The following is a 22928-nucleotide window of genomic DNA, read 5'->3' as shown; positions in this document are numbered from 1 at the left end:
CTTGCGGTGATTTCTCTCTGGGCGCAGCGCCGTGCTCGTGCTTGTAGCAGTGGTGCTGGTGGTAGCGATGGTGGGTGAGGGAAGGAGCAGAAGGGGAGTGGTGGGGTGGGAAATTTGGCTAACAGAACAGTACCAACAATGGTGTAGTAAATAGCAGCTATGATTGGAAATTTGCATCTTGTAAGTACGCCCACTCAAATGAACAAAAGGGTTCCACACCACTGATAATACACAGAATGTGGTGAAGTTTAAATAACTGACAGGAGGGATACACATATGTATTTCCCTCCAGGGAGCTTTGTTGCGCCAGTGATGAAGTATGACGGCATAATTCTCTGCATACATACAAAACTGCTTAGCTATGAACCCTTAGATTATCAAACAAAATTGTATGGACATAGGTGCAATAAATCTACACATAAATCCATCCTCACATTAGCACAATATATTGCTAGCTGGTTTAAGGACAAAGAAATTTACAAAGCTAACCAGGGGTAATTGAACATCCTGGGTCACCAAGATTCAGAGATAGATTTTGCGGACATAAAAATTTGTAGCCAAGATCTGATTGACGAATCGCATAAATCCATATATATGAGAACCTACTTATCCCATGCTCCGTAAAATAACACTAAGTCTAGTAGTTGGCTAAGGAAGCAAAAAAAAAACAACATAGCAAAGTTTATTCTTTGGTACTGTACCGTTCTAAAATCTTTAAGAAACTGATCATATCATATTACTCCAATAATGTCGCAACAATTCTTCCAAATTATTTTTTCTGACCAAACTTAACTTGTACTCCCTCCATTCCAATGAATAAGGCGTCCTTTTTTTACGTGTTTTCTCGTTGACCAAAAATTTCTCAAAATATTAAAGATTGTTAGTGTAAAATTGACATCATTAGAAAGTGTTTTTAATACGAATCCAACGATACTAATTACATCTAATATAATCAAGATTTTGTTACCCAATTTTTTCGTTCAAAGTTCGCCTTGAAATGTGTGTGTGCCTTATTCATCGAAACTGAGGTGGTATATAGCATCAAATGTAATGGCAAGCTCATCCCACAATATCAGCCTATGTATTCATTAGAAACACAAATAAAAAGGCTTTAACTATGAGGTATATATGGAACGTAAATGATTTTATTGCACAGATTTTGATAAGTGTGTAAAATAGTAGATACATAGAGATACATGTGAAGCAAGATTAATATAATGTTATTTAGTATGAGCACGGCTTCATTAATAGAGCTGTCTTTTCCACGAATTACAGTGAAAATCTGTATGAGTTAAGAAGCACGTATCTGTATATCGATCAACTACACAATCTGAGCAAAGTGGAAAACCATTTCTGCGATGAAAAACAAGTGTGTACCTAAATAAATGTCATTATGACTCTCCAAATCTCTACTTGATCTGTCCTTGCATGATATTCCTATTTACCTGAATATAAACCAGTAAGCCAAAATGATAAAGCGAAGACCCATGTGAGAAACGACAAACAATAGTAGCAGCAACAGATGCAATTGTAATGAAACTATTTTTTCATTGACCTTGCGGTACTACCTATTGTTAAACAGGTTCAGCAACAGCATTATCGTCAATTGAAAACTGAAAATGATATTATCTGCTATTCTTGCAGATGTTTCTAAAAAGAAAACATTTAAATAGGATGCAGGCCTTTGTTTGTAGATGATATTGACTGCAGACTAACAGTAACAAACTTGCAGCTCTTCCATGACCATTTAGAATAAACAAAATGAAGAAATGGTATGAGAGAAATAACATATGAATTGAACTGCTTTCAACTTGATATTTAGTTTCACAATAACTCAGTTCAAAGAATGCAGACCTTTGTTTGTAGATGATTTGAACCGCAGACTAACAGTAGCAGAGTTCCAGCTCTTCGACGACCACTTAGAATCTGCATAATAATCAATAAAACAAAAAGATAAAAGTGGCATATCAGTTGAATTGCTTTGAATTTTCAAAGCTTTAGGGTATCAGGGATCCAATCAAATGTCTGCTGCTCCTACATGGACCGAACAATTGGGGTACTTCTGGTGTCTAAAGGAAACAAATTCTGAACTGAACACAGCAAGACATCTTAATGGTTACTGTCGTTTTTTCAAAAAAAAACATCTTGCCTGCAAGATATCTTAAAGAAACCATGGCATGAAGTTGTACTAAGCATATGGAATTGCTGAATAAGATCTGGACACACACCTGGACTATACCATCTCTATACACAAAAAGAATAGTCAGTTTAACACATCTTGACATCCACTAAACTTCGAAGTTAATTCACGAATCCAATGGAACCTGTATATTTCTGACCCTTTTACTTCAGCCAGAACCATTGTAACTTATCATAAATTGTTGACCTATTTAATCTACCAGGTAAAATACATCTCACGAAACAAGACAAAAGGCCTGAAAAAAACAGTAGCGATGGAGCTATTGCAATCCGGTGCATGCAACAGTGCGATTCCTCCACTTTCAGAGTTGTTGACTCTACGTCAAACTTATCATTTTTCTTCCAAGAAAAAGAGCTTAGGGTTGAATCCAAATCAAGAAGTGGACATACCTCCATGAAGATGGTGAGCTTGGGGCCCCGATTGACCACCAGCCCGTGCACCCGTAAACCAGCAATCAAATAGCAGAAATCGAAACTGAAATCGGGCCGAACTAATCATGCATGATCCACCCCTCACCTCGTACTATACCTTGTGCTTTTGTGAGTCCTCAAGCAGGATGCTGTACTTGGCTAGGCACATCTTCCCCTGCCAGTTCTGCAGAAGGATGGACCAGATCTGAGACCCTAAATCCATGGAAGAGAGAAATATTTAGCATGACTCGATTAGATGTGAAAGTTGATAGAATGGGGATTGCTGGATCGACTAAGCAAGTAGTTCACCCATGATCTCACCAGACAAATCGAACCCTCAAGATCAATCAGCCGACAAAAATGGCTGGGGATCAGGGAGAGAGTAGGAATTAAGGCCCACGAAATTGGTACTTACTGGTGTCCTCGTAAGAGCCATAGAAGCGGGAGAGGCGCTGCTTCATCGACCTTGCGGACTCGTGGTTCACCTCGCGGCCTTCCACTGCGTACGGTTCATCGCCGGAGGCTTCACTTCTTCAGGGATCTCCGCCTCCATCGACGCCGGCGTCGGAGAAGATGCGCAAAGGAAAGCGGGCGGCGGGCGACGGCCGGAAACCGTAGATGGTCTTAGCAATAGCAAGCTCGAGAAGAAGGGAATAGCAAACAGGAGGAGAAAGTGCTCGCCATCGACCAGGTCCCACTCGTTCGGGCAATGCAGTGGCCCACACGCAGGTGCATGGAGCGCTCGGGCTCTGAGAACGCAGCGATCGCAACACGATTACATATTGGGCGCGCTTCACCGCGCCGTTTATATCTGATTTGTAAGGTAGGTTGATTGAGTGGATTTTTTCCTCGCTAATAATACAATCTATAACATAATTTTCATGTATCAGTAAGATTTTGAACATGAGAAGAACGGAGGTACACAAGACAACATCAATACAGAAGAAACGATTTGTACTTAGTTTCATTTTCACGTCTAACAGATTAAAGATTAAACACAGAGCACGAACAATTGAAAATAAAAAGAAATGATTGTCATGCATACAGTTTCTTCCAATTGTGGCAAAATAGGATAAGATTTACACACAATAAGTATCTCTTCAAAATTACAGCATTTGGTCCAATCTCCAATCTCATCTACCTTGCATCAAGAATAACTACAACATAGTAAGTTAAGAAACACCCATATTCAAAATATTTAGAAGTCCATTCAGCAAGCTAAAGCCTTCTCATATATGGTGTACAACCGTGCCTCGACCATAAACACTTCACCTCATTCATCCTTTAGGACAGCACACCAGCCTCCACTGCCATCTTCAGAATATAATGAAATATCAATGTTTAGTATGAGGTTGTGGCCTGCACCAGAATTCACACACAGGTTGTTGAGTTGGGCGATGATACTCAAAATCAATGCATAACCAGATCACGTTATCGCACACTTCACAGATGTTCAGAATTTCTTGCTCGCAACACAAGTGTATTTGGACCTAGTTTACTTTAGCATGAAGACGCCCTATGTGTTACAGAACTCAAATGGAGATGCACAAGCAATAAGATGCACTCTAATATCTTCCCAAAACAATTCCCTCCAGATATACGTGGATTCCTTGTACTTGAGAAACATATGAACCTCATCCTCGTTCCGTCTGAGGCCCAAAAGAAAAAAAAACAATATTAGCATCTTAAATTAATACTACCTCTGTACCAAAAATATATGACGTTTTGGTAGGCTAGTCTAGCCTACTAAAACGTTTTATATTTTGGGACAGGGAAATACATCTTAACTGGGAAAGGTTTGCCACTACATCCAGCCAAATATGTGAGCGAGCCTTGTCAACACAATGGAGTTTGTAGTCTGACTTCACACTTAAAAACAATCTCGAGTCAAAGTGACACACCGTGAAATTTTTGAACATGGTGAAAAAAAATGTCCAGTGATATAAACCAATTTTATGGACATGACTTATGAAACCATCATTCTTACCCTCTAGCAAAACATAACCGACGAAATTTAATTGGTAAACCCCATCACATATAACAAAAATATCTACCTGGTTATGGAACAAAGCAAAACATATACACAACACCTAGTTTGATGATAATATGAGAGAGATTCGAACTATTTAATCCTTCAGTTTTCATGATGAAAAAGTGTGAATGATCTTAAAGTTTGATATGACGAACATTAGTCAGACAGAAGTATGGACAATAAATGTTCCATCAAATCTTAGACCGTAGAAGGTTCTCTCTTAGTTACAAAATTATTACAACATGCATAAGATATGACAATATACCAAGGGGGCATAACCATAAGTTTATTTCCTTAAACAAAAACATTTCTGAATATGTGTATGGCATCCTGTAATCTTCATGGTATTGCATTATAGGTGAGGGAAAAAACATTATAAGGATTGAAGCATGATGATTATGTTTTTAGGGACAACCAATAATTTGCAGTTGAACCATGGTGATTAGCAATAGCCTAATGATGATCTCAGAATGAACAAAAGCATCCATCATGCATGGGTTCTTTTAACATTATAAGGACTAAAGCAAAGAAACATCAAAAAGCTACCAAAGAAAATACTACAGTGCAGTATAGCATGCATCTATCAGTAGGTAAAGCATAGATAGCCCTTGAAATCGAAACTGAGAAAAAAAAACTGAACAAAATTTGGTAGGCCAAGCTGACCCAAAAACATCCAAGATAAATCAAGGCAATTTTTAGCTTTCAAAAAAAAATAGTCCTAAAACCACTTGTTACATTAGCAGTAGCAAAATGAAGCATTTTTTTCTTCCAAGTATTGGGCCAGGATAGCATTTTCCTGAAGCTACCAATTTTAAAATTTTAAATCCTTCAGCATATAAACATTTATTTTGTACCATTATTTAGTTGCATACTAAGGTAAGAGAGTGGATACAATTGCTGCCAAAATCTGAATGCACTAAAAGTGAAATATTGTTAAGAAAGCCTAAACTGGCATCTGTATGCAATACCTTCATTGGCTCATATGTTATGATCTTGCAAATGCAACTTCATGCGGTACTAAATCCATGACGTAAATTTGTATTTACCAATGGGAAGTAGATTAGAAAAATGGTAAAAAAACAAATAGCCCATGAAAACATGATGACCAGTATGCATCTACATATATGGCAAGAATACAACTTTTACATATCACTTTCTTGCTTTCAAAATCCCTTTCTGATAAATCGGCAAACAAAAATTCTCTAGCCAGTGGTGGGTGCATTAAGTAGTACTTTTCAGGAAACCCAAACTAATTAGCATACTTCGACACTGACAAAGAACACAAAGGAATCAGCTAGCAGAAACAACATTGGATTCGATCATGCAAGCTAGGTGTGAAATTCAGAATATACACAAAAGGCATGACAAACTTTGGGTTGTCAAGCAGTGAAATGACCACAAGACATCAGAGACATGAAGGTGTGGGAAGGTGCAGACATAAAAATTAGAAACACCGTAAGCCCATCTTAGACGTCACAGGCTTGTCGTGTACAGAAGCACAACCTAATGGCCGCTGGACTGTAACCTGACGCCAAGGTCGCCATGCTTGCCACCGACGCACCTACACTTCAATGTGTCCATCACCTCGCTGAAAAAACTCTCAAATCCTTACATAGAAAACTCTGCTAAGCTGGTACGTACAGAGTGGCGGCAAATCATTTACTATCAAAATCACATGAATGAACTGAACACATATTATAGTTTCCGTTCGTTTGATAATCCAACCCATATTAACCACAATACACCATTAATTTTTTGGATTTAGAAGCAGGTTGCTGTAGAACATAATACTGTAGTACTACCAAAAAATAATCTATCACATGTTGTATAATCCATCCATATGAGAGAAATGAAAACTACACAACAGATGTGCACAGCTAGTCAACCATGTAAGGATTACGAAGTGCTATAGATTAGCAATGCCATTTTCAAAGAAGATCTCAACCAATGAAAGATCGGATAGGGAGGTAAATTCAACCAGCTACCTTTACAGGAGGCGGACAGAGGAGAGCTGAGCCCGATGCAGAAGTTCCCAATTCCAAGATGCAGTTCGGCCGGATTAAGCCGGAAGACCTGCAGGCGACTGCCGGCACCCAGCCAAAGCCGAAATTTGCTCCTACCGCCGCTGCTGCGCTTGTAGCAGTTCCGCCAGTGTGGGCTGTGCTGCACACCGCGGTGCCTCGCCCGGTACCTGCCGGCCCACTGCTGATTCGCCGCCACGGAGCGATGCCGGATCGTCCTTGGCCGCATCGCCGCACCCGGCTTTTTCTCGTCCTCCGCCCGTGGAGTTGTTCCCGGCGAGGTCGTCGAAGGCCTGCGGCAGCGGAACGACCCATGGAGGACACCGTGGAGGAGGGCTCCCCGTGGAGAGAGCTGCGCATGTAGGACGACGACAGCCATAGCCCTCCATGGCCTGCGTCGCTACCGTCTCGCCGGAGTGCAGCGGCAGCCGCCCTCGGACACGGGATCGACGGAGCGGCGCGCGACGGACGCCTTGCCTCCGTCGTCGCGGGAGCCGCAAAAGGAACGGCAAAGGGGGGAGGGGCAGAGGGGAAGCGATCTAGGGTTCCGGTTTGGGGCGTGTTACCACTTAGATCAAGCTCGGCCGTCGATCTATATCGGACGGACTATAACATACATGGAGCGGCAGAGGCATGAGAAGCCACCGATTGCAACAGGATTAATTATTTTATCTAATAATACTTATAAATAGTTAGGAGTTTATCTTTACTATTATATTCGAGTTGGTACGTCGTCAAACATGTTTGATGTCAAAGATTGGAGACCATCTTGACCATCCAATCTTACTAAACGTCCCCCGCTTGCCATCCAGCCATCCGTCATATACTTACCAAAAAAACGACAACAGAACCACATAGTCACGGAATTATCATAGTCCACATCTAATCTAATCTTATATACATATGATACGGGTCTCACTAATTAATGATTAAGAAATCCTTGATCAAAACTTTCAATGTTTCCTGCTCAACAGCCCCGTGAACATCTCATAAAAAAGGAAATAGCCTCGAGGATGAATCAGAAAATCTCTCAGATCAATCCCGGTAATCAATCAAATCGTTGCAACAATAACCATACACGCTCTCATACCAAAAGTGGGTGATTACATGCGCAATTAAAAGGCCAATTAATCATCATTTTTAATCCAAATCGCATAAGCCTCCCACTCGATCTCCTAACCGTGCAGGTAGTCAACTCCTCAATTGTCATGCCTCGACTCTGACAGCTACCGCCGCCCTGGAGTACCATTGCTGCCACGCCGCATCAGAGATTGCCGGCTCCCCACCATCACGAATCTCGTCTTAGCCTCCGACCGCCTTCCCGTGATGCCCCGGCCGAGCTCCACAACGCACCGGCCGCCGATCTTCCCGGCCGAGTGGAGCGGATGCGAGGTGAGGAGCCCTACGTGCATTGGCACCTGGAAGATGCGAGGAGGAGACGACGGGGAGAAGAACAAGTGTGTGGTAGCAACTATGCGAAGCCATCGACGCGCCCGTCGGACGCGCTCCTAGCCCCTACCGCCGCCCCCGGGTTACCAATGACGCGCCTTGCGCCCGCATGCCGGCCTCGCCGCGTTCCTTGCCGACGGCCACCACCACGAGGCCGCCATTGACGGGTCCCTGCCCCGCCTCTGGTGCATCACGTTACCAATTCGAACAACGGCATTGCCTCGCTGTTCCAGTGCTCCTTCTATTGCGGGTGCCTCATTCCAGTTCGCTACTAGCGTCATTCGTGTATCCCATTGTCCCGCCTCCCTTTCCATGGCGGCTTCACCACCATGTTGTCAACCCCATGGTCGCACTGCCACGTTCTATAACAGCATGACGACCACATCATCCAACAAGGTAACTAGGCCTCCCATTTTCTTCCATTGTTAAGATATTTGATTTACTAATTGATGATTGTTACTATGGTAAAAAGATTGCTAATGATTCTATTCAATGTGGACGATCGTTGCAATTGATGGAAAGCTTATTTTGGTCATAAATTTTGCGGAAGAATGTTTGTTGATAGTAGCAGAATTTTTTTCTGTCGGCCACCTGGTAACATCATTCAACCTGAATCAAGAAACTGCAATTACTCAAGGTAGTACTTAATTGATGTGCCACATGTGACGATGATGCCCTGCCGGCAGTGAAGCATGAAGAACCAGAGGAACGGCGCTGCAACAAAGTCAATAGATGATTAGGAGAAGCGGAGCAGTGGCGGCAATGGAGAGAAGGAGAAGAGATAACCGAGAGCAAGATCTGGTTGGGGAAAACTTGATCGGGGCAGCGGCTCCCTAATCCTATCTGGAGCAATGGCCAATCCACACACAAAATATTTCAGGTTCGGTTATGTTAGCATTTATTTAATTTTCGGAATTATAAATTTTGTATCCGTTATTTCATAGTGGAAATTATATGTTAGTTCTTCATGTATTGGAATTGAGCTAATAGGGATTTCATATAATGTTCATGGCCGCCGCCATGCGTCTAGGTTCCACTACACGTAGCTCAACCGGAGCATCCGCCACCTCACCGCGGCAAGGGCCGGGGCAGGGGAGGAGGTGGGGAGGCCAGTGACGGGGAGGTAAGTCTTATCCCGAGCATGCAGAGGAGACGACACGTGTGTCTGCAGTAGCAGGATTGATATATTGCATACACACATGATCCTATTACTTGTGACATTTTTTAAATACCAAACCGACATCTTACAGATTCATCATAATTTCATTCAGTTCATCATTGCAGAATCATATTTTACTATAGAGACTAAATATTGGTTGAACTTAACTATTGATCAAACAATGTAGCGTGGAGTATGGCTCATACAATTACTGCATAATGAACTATTGTTGTATCTAACTTGTTGTTATCATGAGGTCTTTTCAGTACATCAAGTTCCTTGTATGTGAGTGGGAGCTCTTATTGTGAAAAAATAGTAGAGCTTTGAAACATGTCATGTTTGGTCAGGTTTTAAACATGATTCATACAGGTGAGTTTCTTGCTCTTGCATTTCATGATTTTGTATAGGATTGTTTCTCTCCAACAATTAAACTTTGGTTATAACTAGCTTGATGACCATATGGATCTACATCATCTTGGATGGTCATTGTTTTTGCATTTTTTTTGTTGGCATTTCTGTAAGATGAGTAACATAAAAGCATGACACATATAGGATGGCCTGAAAAGCAACGAGGCGAGGGTCTTCTGAGGAAGACACACCGCTTAAGATCATATCATTTGGAAGTTTGGTCTCTCCAATCTCCACGTGCTTCCGACCAAGTAATATATCCATCAACCGAGAACTACGGAGGGCGCCATTCGCATTGTGTCTCACATGATCAAAATATGTTGGTTCATGCAGGCGAGGACGTGTTCATGCATCCAGAAGGTCGACATGTGGAATGTCTATATTGGTATAAATCCCGCTCTTGGTGCGCATCTGACTTGGTAGGCATATATATGCCACTCACACCTGCTAGATCGGCTCTTAAAGGCTTGCACAAATGTACACTTCATCGTCAATGTTTACGTTGACATCCTGCTTTATATGATGCATTGCAAATGGTGCAAGGGACGTTCGACCTTCTAGAAAGTGGTGTACCCCATACTAAACTCGGATTGCTAAGATCGGGCTAGGACGTTCGACTAAAGAACATGATAGGTGAAGTACATCAGGACAATGTAATATCGCCAAATTCAGTTGAGCAGTCATGCAATTATCATAATTCTATTAACTATGATGATTCCGGTAAGAAGTGAAGAACTAAAAGATCATTTTTCATGCTTTGCCATTTTCCATAGCGGCGTTCAAGTACGTCCAAAAATATCCTAAAGGGTAACAGATAAATGCATATCTATATAACGTAGATTGGGTAAAGAAAACAACAAGGCGTTCCCAAGCCATGACCCCGGAGGTAATTCGACAAATTCTGAACTCCAGTCACTTCAAGGAGATGCTGCAGACAGTTCTCGAGGATCATCACAAGGAGCTGGTACCAGAAATCTCTGCCCAACTCGCTGAAGTTGTAAAGGTGATGAAGACCTACCCACCCCAGGTGAGCAACAGGACGGTGAGCAAAACACTGAGATGATGGATATTTAGAATGCGGGGGCATTTACCCTTAAGCTTCTTTTCTTTTCAGGCTGCTGAGGTTGTTCCAACGAATTTTTCACTTCACATAATTCAACATCACGTGCATACAAAGCAAGGGCTATTTAGCAGTGGCGGAGCTTGAGCCGAGATGCTGGGGGCAAATGGGATGCAGAGGCAGATTGGGGGGGGGGGGCGGTGGCCCCCCTGAACTGCAGATAGCTCCGTCTCTGCCATTTAGGTAGAATGAATATATGTGTAATTTTAATGCATATTGAGTAGATAGTTTTCTAAACTTACCAATTGATTTTTTGATCATAGTACCAAACTTGTTGCATTTTATAGATGCACTCGTCGAGCAGGTTGTAGCGTAAATAGTGGCGGCCGCACTAACCAGCACGCAGAGAAACCCCACGCTAGCTGTAATTGCAACATTGACCAGCTCGAGGTTCCCCTCCTTCTTGTGGTCGCGATGGGCTAGCATGAGGGTATCGGTTTGGTTCCTCTGCAACCCGAGCCGCTCGGCATTGCAGTTCTTGAGCTCGTCCGTCAGGAACTTTTCCATAGCCTCGCTCGCCGTGCGGTTATCGGTTCCGGCAGCTAGTGGGAGCACCAGCAGCACAAAACCGATGAGGACGAGAAGAACACGAAGGAAAGCCATGACTCAAAGTTGGAACAGCTGCAAGATAGGGGATTGGAGCGGCGTGAAGGTAAGCGCTCTCTCTCTGGGAGGAGGAAGAAGAGGCAAGGGTGTCGGATGATACTGATGGCCTCGTCCAATATTGGAATGGCACAGACGTAGCGTGATGATGGCGGACAGTTCCTACTATAGCCGATCAGCAATTTCAGAATTTCATTTTTTTTATCGTGAGTAATAGCTGAGAAAACCTACACGACACGGAAATAAATATCAAAATATATGTAATTGATGCAAATATTATGAAAGTTATATGTTTCATGGACAAATCAAATGTTTGAGAAAACCTACACGACACGGAAATACACTTTGAACCATGTGCATATGCTCCTCCCATTGCAATTTTTATAAAAAATATCAAAAAACACTTCGAATGAAAATTTTGCGCGTATATATCAACACTCTATCTGCACACGCTAAGTTTTACGGACAATCGGCATTTCTCTTGTTTCTTTGTAAAAAAAATATAAACAAATGTTTCATGAAGAGTCTTTTTAACACCAAATTTTATGTTTTTTCGTATGACACAAAAATTGCTGTTTTTCATGAAACAATTTTGCGAGCATATAATGTCAAGATGTACGTGCTATAGTTTTTTTTTGGGATTTTGTAAGCCAGGAGTGCAAAAACGCCTTGTCCTACATGACTGGTATTCTAAATAAACTAGTTGAATGCCCGTGCGTTGCTACGGCACCTTGCCTTGTACTTGGTATCGAACGTGTTAAATTTTCACTTCACATAATTCAATATAATGCGTATTTAAAGCAATGACCAAAAAATTATCTCATATTTATTAAGCCATCCTCCCTTGACATTCTTAAGGTGTACAACATCAGGAATGTTATCCTCAACTTCATTTTCATGGTACTTGAAGATGTGTATCAAAAACTTTATCATTAGCTCGTACCATACTCAACAAACAATCTGTGTTATAAGCATGTAGTTTTTCCATGAATATTTGCAAATGCCCGTGCGTTTTGATTTACTAATTTATACTGATCACAATATCATTTTGCGTTTACACATTTAAGCATTGGATAGGACAAAACCCGTGCGTTGCTACGGCGTCTAAAATCGAGCATGTTTCCTAAACCTTAAACTCTTGCTACGACGTCACATTAAATAAAATGAAAGACCTTTTATATATTTATAAATGAATAGGAAACATGCTCCTGCCGTTAAAAAGGGAGAGAAACATATATATTGCAATGGTTGTCGGGTGTCCGTCGTGTGGAGTTGATAATGCCACCATGATGGCGAGCTCTTACTCCATGTGGTTGTTAAAAACGTTACCGGTGGCCGCATCTTCGATGAACGACCTATCGATGAAGATGATGATGAAGTCCGCATAGTCCTTGTCGAGGCCGATAGGGTTAGCCTTGTGGTATATAGATTAATATTATTATATTTTTTCATTTGCAACATAAATGAAGTAGCTTCGCTACAATTTGTACGTACAAATCGACATAGATTAAAAAAAAATTATAGATGAGCTAGACTTTACTGAAAACTGAAAGCAAATTAAACCATGAACTAAAAACAATTTTGCATACACACAAGGATTTGTCTCATGACATCTCTCATTGGTCAGGAGAACACGAATTAATTTCCAATCAATGAGACGAACAAAAGTAAGAACCAAAAACGATGCCTGCTAATATGGGGTCAGGTAGAGCTCTATTGCTCCAAACAATCAACATCTAAAAGATCCATTGAATTGGCAACCTGAATCCACCCAAACATCTGGTGAGGTAGCAACTTTGTTTCAGCGAGCAGAGTAGCAGTAGCGATGGCGCTGTAGCGGCGACCGCAGTCTTCTTATTCTACTTCTTTTCTCGGCGTCGACTCTGTCTCCATTATGTCCCGACGCATCTTTCCCAGCCGTTGTAAGCTCTTCTTCCCTCTTCTCTCTAGCGGTGCTGGCCTGTGAGATGTTAGTGACACGATCCATCATGATTTATTAGAGATTCCATTAGATCAGATATGCCAAAAATGCTACTCCCGTCTCCTAGCTTCCAATCTGATTCGGCTTCTCTTTTTAGCAAATCTAAGTATTTTGTTTTCCAATGCTTAATTTGATCAGCATCAAATAACTCCATGGTTTGGCAGTTTCCTTGTGCATGTGTTGGATCTTCCATTTTCTGTTGGGCATTGACAGGCACGAAAGTCTTCCGTTGCAAAAACGTCTTATGAGAAAAATTTAAAGGAAACACGCCGGCCCAGCCAGACCAGGTTGGCACACCTATTAACTTGGCCCCGACCGGAGCGGACGGACACACCACCCAAACCATATCGCTAATCCTTGGCCGACTCCATCCCCAGTCCATTCTCCTTCCTCGCCCCTATCCATGGAGCCACGCCGCCTCTCTCTCTCGTTCACCCCTCGTCCTCCTCCTTTACCCTCCCACCATCATCCCCAATGCCCACAGTGGGACCCAATGGCCAGAATATTTTCCGGGATCCATCTTATCCTTTCCTTCCTCATAGCCACCATCTGTGAAATTCCTCTTTCAATCCGCTCCAGCATGCCCAGCGTGCAATTCCTCTTTCAATCCGCTCCCGCATGCAACCATCAAGCCGTTTATTAATTCGCATATATGCTTCTGTTTGCTGTTCCAAGTTGGCTCGTTGTAGCACAAAAAACTCACGGATATAAAGTGGTGAGAGTTTGTTTATACGATCGAGGTGGGACTATTTCGACTCTAAAACATCGCATCTTCTCTGTTTCTATCCGCAACCTTAAGGCTGGCTAGCTAGCTGGGCCAAAAGCCCAATGCATACGCGCGACCGATCAATCGGTCGATCCGAACCAAGCGAACAGTTTTCGCATAAGCGGTGGCACATGGTGTAATATTTCCAACCTTAAGCTAACAGTTGTGGGCAAAACGGTCCAAAAAAAGCGTTGACGAAAATTTTGGCAGAAACCTTAGCTCCTTTATTATTAGGTATAGATATATATAGAGGGTCCTAAAGTCTACAATTCCTTCCCACGGATCGCACATCAGGCTGTGGTAGCAACTGGTTGTGTTGTCTTAGACCCTACTCTTCTTTTATCTTTTATACAATCAAAATGAGCTACACATGATAACTGCATAAAAAGATACAACCAACATGCATTTGTTTTATTGATAAAAAATTGTATCCCCTCCTAGGTTATACATTTCCTTGCTGTGAAAATATGAAGTTATGGAAGTCCAAACCATGATAGATCCTAGGAAATTCAAAAGCAGACTCAACCTAAAATTAGTACGCAGAAAATATCATTCATCTACCAATTAATGATCAAACATATAGTCGGAAAGGAGATAATCAGCATTATTCCCCTTGCCGAATCTCCAGAGTAGCTGATTATACGATCAGATAGGCTATCCTGATTTGTCTCAATACGCATGACTCTTCCATATTGTTTGCACTTCTCAACCAATCGAGAAGTAACGTGAAGTGATACCAAGTGGTTGCTGAAGTAAAATCACACATGATATATTTCTATGGACTAACACAACAACGAGCAAGTGAATCAATTTTGAACCTTCTCAATTTGCTCAAGCTCCATTTCGTAATCGTCTTCAGCATATTCCAACTTCTAAAATTATGCATAGCGATCAGTGAAAGTATCACTATCATGTTTTTTTCATATCACATGGTTACAAATATAGCCAACACAAATGAAAGACATCATGGCATCACTCGCAGGCATCAAAATCGATCTCCTTACCGTGACAGGTTATTCTAAGGAAATCAGATAGACCATCTTCATAACCTGTAAACTGTGATTGATATACCCAATCATTTAGTGTCGGCTAAAGAGAAAAACACCTAAAACAAAGAAGAATTTACACATTTTTAACATCCACATATAGTACAGAGAACAACCAACACGCATGTATAAATCATTATGGGATGATCTGCCACGTTCCTGGCCATCAAAACAAGAGATTTAATCTCCTTATCTGATACATATATACTCACAGTACTTTTGCTTGGGAACTAAAGAACAAATAACAAAATCACTCAGATGGATAACGAGCGTACAAAGTATACCTAGAATAAATTATTTGACATGGATTTTCGTTTAACATGCAAGCACACCAAAATATACCTAGAAGTGGGCTTCCTTCTGATGCTGGCTCGATTTCCATAGTACCATACTCCATAGTTGAGCTCCTCACTACGAGCGCCCTTGTTCTTGATGAGCATGTCCTGAGCGCATCGGAACAGACATGATGTTGCTGATTGGTGAAGTGAACGCTCTCCTGGTGAAGGCAATCCCAATGCCATGGAACATTGCATGGGAAAGTAGAGCTGGCACCACAGAAACGGCCATGGCTATGCACGAGCTCTCAAACCTCGATCGCGCAATCCTACAAATACCTGCAGAGAACCAACGTTGGAGGTCAGGGGGGGTGAGTTCGGGACAGAGCGAGTCCGTGCGAAACAGGGAGGGGCGACGAAAGGGGAGTCTGTGTGTGATAGGGGAGGGGATGCCAGACCATGCAACGCGTGGGCTCGCCATTTTGCGGAGGGTGTGGCGGCATAGCCGACACCATGACATCGCGAGAGGCGGGAGGCAGTGGGTGGGCGCAACATGACAGGGCAAGCACATAGCAGATTAAGTGCAGGATCTTGCGCTGTAGTGTGCGTGTGGTGAACTTAAGCATGGCAGTCTTGTACTTCTCGAGCCACGCCATCTTGCCATTGGAGTTGAAGGGCTGCATGAGCATCGGGAGCTATGGAAGCGACACATAAAAACAATCCTTGCCATACTAAGTACAGGGCAAGCACATAGCAGATTAAGTGCAGGTCCCTATGCTTCCAATGACGACCCCAAAGTGCGACGATCGGCGTACTGCCATCACCAACTCGTATATAATGGTATAGATTTTATCTATTGTGAACTTTGCCATACTAAGTAAAGGTTGACAACGCCTTAATTTGCAAGGACTCAACTAACTGTACTTGTATGCCTAGAAATCAAGGACGACCCAACTACAACTTGTTGTTAACTGACATCCTACACCCTGTCACTATATTCTCAAGCTATGATTTATCCTGCTTCTCTAGCCAACTCATAAGCTTGCACTGATAAAGGTGTGCGTGTGGATATGTATTTCGGTCTCGAATGGGCATATCCTCTAAAATTACTCTGCTTGTTCATATATTGCTCATATGATTAAACATATATGCATCTTGCAAAAAGAAACAACTGAATCCAACAATTTCTGAAGATCACGAGTGTAATTTTTTTTGCATCGTTTTGATGCATTAATAATGTGCCTATGTAACATCTAAAATTAATTAGGAGTCATGGTTACTATAAAACTGGTTGGGAGGCAAGGTCAAACACTATCCGTTAGAAAAAAATTCCTGTTACTTTCCTTGGGAGGCATGGTTACTATCAAATTTGTTGGGAGGCATGGTCATTATTTCAAGAAATAAAATGAAACTGGAACTTCCAAAAGAATATGAAGCTGAGACGAAAGTTGTATTCAAGTTCCCCCTTCCTCCCAACCAATCTCTATTACTTCACTCCTTATTGAACATGAAACTGAACCAAACTGCATGAAAATTCAAACAAATATGCAATCGCAACCGAGGCAAGAGGCCTATTCAAGTTCAGTAAAGAACATGAAACTTCTAGCAACTCTCTTAATTCATTTAAATTTTACTTGAGTGATAACCTTAGTATCAATTTGTAGGTTGAGCATCTGAGTGACAATATAGATGCGAACATGTTATTGATCAAGAGTAAGATCACAGAACTCATGAAAGTACTACCGTGGAAGCCTCTGCCAAGTAGTTGTCCAGCAATGAACGGCACCACCTCCATTGGTACCTTGATCCTCAATGATATCATAAGGCAAGCCTATTATATTGATTATACTTCGTTAACCAATAATTCTTGAATCGGATGAGAGAACAATGATGTCTCACCTCGGAGGTTAGCCTGGACGAAGGTGAAGCAATTGGTGAGAAAAACAATGTATAATATTACGTCCGAAGTTTGGCAGCTCCACCAAATAGATGATATTTCTCATGTTGCAAACCTAGGAAAGAAATGAAAGAAGAATCACTTTCAGAAATATCAAGAAAATGATAGCAGGTTATCCTACGGACCAATAAAAATCGTTGAAGAGATTCTGATGCTACATCAACATTTCTTCATTGATGATGTAACAGTCCACTCACTAATGACAATGCCTGCTTTTATATCATAAAAAACTAATTATGGTGAAATTATGAGAACTCTTAAATCACACCATATTAATCTTGCCAGTGGGCACGTGAACAAAACATGATTGATATTAGCTATCAGGTTGCAGTAGCAAATACATGAAATTTAGGTAAACACTGAGGTCATGTATACATAGAAAAATACTATGAACTGAATACTAACAAAATAAATTAATCGCTGCCATCTTATTCGGAAACTCACACCTGTCGGAAAACTCTCCATCTTGCAGTTCCGGTTCATAATAACGAGGTCAGAATTCAATCTGCAACATGTAACAATCCCCAACAGCTTCCAGATTAGAGTTTCGGCACCCACCTTTCAAGACTCAAGATTTTGCAGAAGCATTCCTGAGACCTCAATTCGCAGTGACACTGAGAAGCCCCAAAAACTCAACCCAATGGCCTGCCCATGTCAACAACAAGCAATTAGTCATTAGTGTAACTAAATTTAATACGTTTTTTAGGAAAGGACTAACGGACCATACAATAATGGAGTATAAACTTAACTGCTAGCTAGTACCTTGATAAGAATATTTTCTCTTTGACTGGAAAACTTTTGTTTCTGCATACAATGTTGCCCATGTAAAAATAAAGTACCAGCACCACGGCCAGGTTCGGGAAGGCATCAACGGTGTGAGATTGTAGTACCTGCTAGGGGATGGGGACAACAACGCGTGCGCAGGCGGCAAGGTCATGGCGGCGGGACTCGGGGAGATCTGCGGCGCCAGCGGCGGCGGCGAAAATTCAGGGTGTGCGAAACCCTAGCACAGCAAGGGCCGTATGATCCCGCATGCACATCATGTGTGTGGTTCTGCACAGTCACCGGGAGGAGGGAAAGCAAAGGAGGGGAACCTGGTCATCGGAGGAGGTGGGAGGGGAGGGGATAGGGCGGCTGGCGAGGCGGCTTGCAGAGGCGGCGGCTGTGTGATTGGATCGAATGGGAGATAGGGGTCGAGGTGGAGCCGTGGAGGCGCAAGAGTTCGGGGGAAACGAGTGGCGCAGAGCGTGGGATCCGACGGTCAATTTTGTTTGAGAAAGATTGAAGGGTCTAGATGTTCCCAATCTCCTCACCAAACGCGTTGTATGACGTACGACCAACTGGAATATAATAGTAAAGAATCGTAAAACACTTATTCGGTCAACACTGAATTGGCCAAAAAGGCCTTCGTCTTCCCTTCCCTTCACCCACGCACATTCCCATTTCCTCTTCTTTTCTGCTCAAGATCTGCGGCCGCTCCAGCTTCGACTGCGGTGCCCGTCCTCAATCTTGGCTTGGTGGTCTTCCATGTCCCCTTCCTCCATAGCCTCCTTTATCGACCACTCCGACGAATCCTCCGACAACTCACTGCAGACCTCGACGTCACCATGCCGTGCGCTCCGACGGCCGCCTCCAGTCGATCCTGCTGCCATATCCACGAGGCAGAGCAGCTGCGCTCCTCTCCCGGCTCCAGCCACCAACACCGGCCCTGCAGTGCGTTGTCGTCCTCTTCACTGCGGCCATCTGTTTGTCTGATTCGTTGTGCCAGGCGGGGAAGGAGCAGGTTTTGGAAGGGGAAAGTGAAAGTTCAGAGATGGTAAACCTAGAGGGGGGTGAATAGGTTTCTAAGAAAATTAATTTTTCTTTGCAATATTAGGCTTTGCGGAATATAAAGGTGAGCCTAACGCAAACTAAGTGAGGCACCCTATATGATGATACAAGTAACTCAAGCACGAAGGCTCTCACAGGCAGTTATATCACAAGTAAGGAGTTTGGTTTAGAGATAACCGATAGCAAGCGGAGACGAGGGTTTATTCCCGTGTTCCCTTCCTTTGCAAGAAGGTACGTCACGTTTGGAGGGGTGGAGGTCCCATGAAGGATTCCCCAACGCCACGAAGGCTGACCCTATTCTCCGGAGCCTATCCCACGAAGGAATAGCTCACTCACTTGTGGTAGACTTTGAGGCAGCCTCCAAACCTTCACAATCTTGTCAGGAGCAAATCCACAACTCGGATGCTTCCGGACCTCTCTTGCCCACCTAGGGTTTCCAAGGAACCCTAGAGAGCAAGTATCTTGATGAATACAAGGGGGAACAAGATTCTGCTTGGTGGAATGGTAGATCTAGGCCTCCTCTATCATTTTCCCGGAGGGATTTGAGTTTGGGAGGAGGAGGAGGTAGATCTGAAGGATTTGGAGCTCAACAATGGAGTATGAGAGAGAGAGAGAAATGTCTTGAGCTTTTGCACTGTGTTCCTTATCCCTTCAAGCTGGAAGACGTGGATTATATAGGCGTCCCGGAAAAGTAGCCGTTTTCCACTTTAGACTCGAGCCACCCGGTAGCTGACCCGGTAGTACTGGGCCAGGTACCGGACTGCCCGGTAGCAGCACCCGGTAGACCGGGCTGGCTACCGGGTTGCCTTTGCTTCTGCTTCTTCGACCAGTCCGGTAGCAGCACCCGGTGTACCGGGCTGGCTACCGACATTTCCGGTAGCAGCACCCGGTGTACCGGGCTAGCTACCGGAACCTCATGGCATCGGCTTCTCTTCTCAGTCCGGTAGCAGCACTCGGTGTATCGGGCTAACTACCGACTTTTCATGGAGCTTCAGAATGACTTCGTCTTCTCGGCATTTCTTCCTTTCAGCATTTTTGGTGTGCAGATTATGTGTATGTGTGGCTTTGGCAAGCACTTCTTCAAAGACAAACGGTCAACACACCATCACTAGTTGAGAGCAACAATTGGGGGGTCTCTCTTCACCTTGTATCCTTCTGTCCAACTACATAACCTTTCTTGCCGCCTTGCATTCCCATATGTGGACCAAAACCTGTGTACATACTTATAGATACTATTAGTCCACACAATTGCACCGGTGTCATTGTTAACCAAAATAATGGTTAAGGGTAAAATACCCTTACAGAAAGCATGCGGCTGGTCTGGGATACTGTGAGTCAAGAATTTTGCTCCTTCAATTCTTATAGTGTTTGTCTATATAGCTTGATTTACGAACTTTGGTACTGTACAACTTGAATTGTATGATGCTTTTGTAGTTAAAATTGCATCGGTACAATTTAATCTCCACGCATGTTATCCATACGATTGAACAAAACACTTTTGTTTGTTGTCCAGGACACTCTAATGGACATGTTTTCAACTAAGGTTAAAGGTCTGAAACTAAATTCAACCGCTGAATTTCTGAAGTCTGACACAACTTAGACAGTCTTGAACAACGCTTGATTACTCTTCTGGTACCAAGAACATGGTTTTGATTTTGGAGTAGAACACCTACTTAATGACAACAAGGTATGTTTTATATCTGCTATTTTTCCTGTTTTGACTTATCATATTTCTTCTTTAGATACATAATTTTCTGAGACATTTTTAACATAAGTAAATTAACACTAAGAACAAAAATGTTGCGGGATAAGGAGTTGTGGCATGACAACAAAAATATTATAGTATTTAGCAACACTTTAAAACGCTCATATATCAAATACTTTTACAACCATTATAACTTTAAATCTGCTCGAATCTGGTCCAGCGAGTTCAAGTGCTAAGAACTTCCTTGTAGACTTGTTCAATGTGGTCGTTACTAAGGACTCGGTTTTTTTTATTTTCTTTGAATTATTTGTATTGTCCTTTCCATTGTCCTTGATGGCGAGGATCTTGATGTATGTACTACCGATTCTAGTGATTGCAGTGGTGATGTATGTTGCTGTTGTAGCTAAGTAGGTTTAAGAGATGTACTTCTTGTTGATGTATGGTTGGGAATGAAATGAAAAATGAAAAATTTGGGCAGAATTTTGTTTGTTTTTTATATGTTGGCAGCATTTACATTTGAAAAGACACATGAATTATATCACAGTCATAAGAACAGAGATACAAGCATAATATCACATAGTCGTAATATCACATAGTCATTACAGCAATATCTTAAACAGAACAGAGAAGTTGCAACTGACATAGGCAAAAGACAGAAGTGGCTGGTTTAACAAGTGCAATTTAACTGTTGCACTTCATGGTTTGTCTGAAACCAGCAGCCAAAAGGAACCACAATGGGTTACAACTACATCATATATGCCATCTAGACATTTGGTAACATGTTTTCTTTCTTTTTCTTGGGCAGTGGCTTCTTTCTCTTCAATCCAAGTGTTGCAGGTCGATGAGGTGGCAGATCATCTATGCATCTTGCAATGAACTGGCTCTCGGGGAGAGGACCTGGCACTGGAGTCTGGGTTTGTTGTGTTGCTAGTGCCTGCATATAGCAATTGCAATGTTAAGTAGCTTGTCAACTTTGTCAAGATACAGATGCATATAGAGAAAGGGACTCAACTTTGTCGAGATACCGATGCATATAGAGAAAGCGACTCAACTTTGTACGGATGCATATAGAGAAAGCGACCCAACTTTTGTCGAGATACTCAACTTTATCTAGATACAGATAAATATAAAGAAAGCGACTCAACTTTATCGAGATACGGATAGGATCTAACCTGCTCTTGTAGAATACTGATCACACTTGTAGATTCTGAAATATCATAGCTCATCACAGATTGTACAATAGAAGCTCCAGCACTTGTTTTATGAACTGATAGTGTGCTGTTCTAGAAGAAAATTACACTAATGTGAGCAATTAAATAGGGGTACATGTAGACATAGGTAGAATGACAGGAATTTACCTTGGCATAATTGTCTCTTTTCACAGCCATTTTCTGAGGTGGCTGAGCTTGCATCTGGAGCTCTTCATCATCTAGAACAACCTGTGTTGGTTGTGGCTGAGGTTCTACATGTACCGGTACAATATCCTCTTCAGCTGCTGGTGCATGTTCCTCTTGAGCTGCTGGTGCATGTTCCTCTTGAGCTGATGTGTGTTCCTCTTGAGCTGCTGCATATTTGCCACGTCTAGGACACTTCCTTTTGTTGTGTTCAATAGAATTGCATATACTGCAATGGCCAACTATGCCATGTCTTCTCATCCTTGTGCCATCTTCCTCCTCAAGAGCACTTCTCCTTCTCTTCTTGCTAGGCCTACCAACTTGCTTGTCAAATTTGGGTGGTCGCATAGCAGGCCCATTCATCTTTGGCCACACCTTAGGATCACTGCATGGCATGATGACCTGGCCATATGCAGCTTTGAAAGCATCAATGTTATATCATGTGTGCACAACTGATTTAGGCTTGATCCTTTCATGTCTGAACACTGCACAAGCATGCCTGCAAGGTATACCCGACAGCTGCCAGGCCCTACATGTGCACTCAAGTTTTTGAAATGTTGACCTCATACTCT

General features: G+C 42.5%; 1 protein-coding gene and 2 long non-coding RNA genes across 8 annotated transcripts; all 3 read right to left on the bottom strand.

Annotated features, from left to right (window-relative positions):
* Window positions 1-22: 22 nt before the first annotated feature.
* LOC124676299 lies at window positions 23-2555 on the bottom strand. 2 transcript variants are annotated; one of them, XR_006993570.1, is made up of 4 exons: window positions 1855-2555; window positions 1378-1445; window positions 134-335; window positions 37-55 (listed from the first exon to the last, which is right to left on the bottom strand). It is a non-coding gene; the product is annotated as an uncharacterized LOC124676299 (long non-coding RNA). The 2 variants fall into 2 exon arrangements; XR_006993569.1 differs by having other exon boundaries at window positions 23-335.
* Window positions 2556-3642: 1087 nt separating this feature from the next.
* Window positions 3643-7097, bottom strand: LOC124678374. 4 transcript variants are annotated; one of them, XM_047214277.1, is made up of 3 exons: window positions 6628-7097; window positions 4183-4259; window positions 3643-3969 (listed from the first exon to the last, which is right to left on the bottom strand). In XM_047214277.1, exons 1-3 carry the CDS (start codon window positions 7040-7042, stop codon window positions 3952-3954), a joined length of 510 nt encoding a protein of 169 aa, XP_047070233.1. In that variant the 5' UTR covers window positions 7043-7097; the 3' UTR covers window positions 3643-3951. The 4 variants fall into 4 exon arrangements, with proteins under 4 accessions (XP_047070233.1, XP_047070232.1, XP_047070235.1 ...); XM_047214276.1 differs by having other exon boundaries at window positions 3643-4259; XM_047214279.1 differs by lacking the exon at window positions 4183-4259.
* A 9150-nt stretch (window positions 7098-16247) lies between these two features.
* LOC124669454 lies at window positions 16248-18370 on the bottom strand. Of its 2 annotated transcripts, none has more exons than XR_006992191.1 (5): window positions 18318-18370; window positions 18190-18231; window positions 17986-18072; window positions 17370-17482; window positions 16248-17301 (listed from the first exon to the last, which is right to left on the bottom strand). It is a non-coding gene; the product is annotated as an uncharacterized LOC124669454 (long non-coding RNA). The 2 variants fall into 2 exon arrangements; XR_006992192.1 differs by having other exon boundaries at window positions 16248-17271.
* Window positions 18371-22928: the final 4558 nt, after the last annotated feature.

The sequence above is a fragment of the Lolium rigidum genome, chromosome 7, assembly GCF_022539505.1.
Source record: "Lolium rigidum isolate FL_2022 chromosome 7, APGP_CSIRO_Lrig_0.1, whole genome shotgun sequence".
In the NCBI taxonomy this organism is placed as follows: Eukaryota; Viridiplantae; Streptophyta; class Magnoliopsida; order Poales; family Poaceae; genus Lolium; species Lolium rigidum.
The sequence above is the reverse complement of the archived record's forward strand: the minus strand, read 5'-3'. Positions and strand labels throughout refer to the sequence as shown.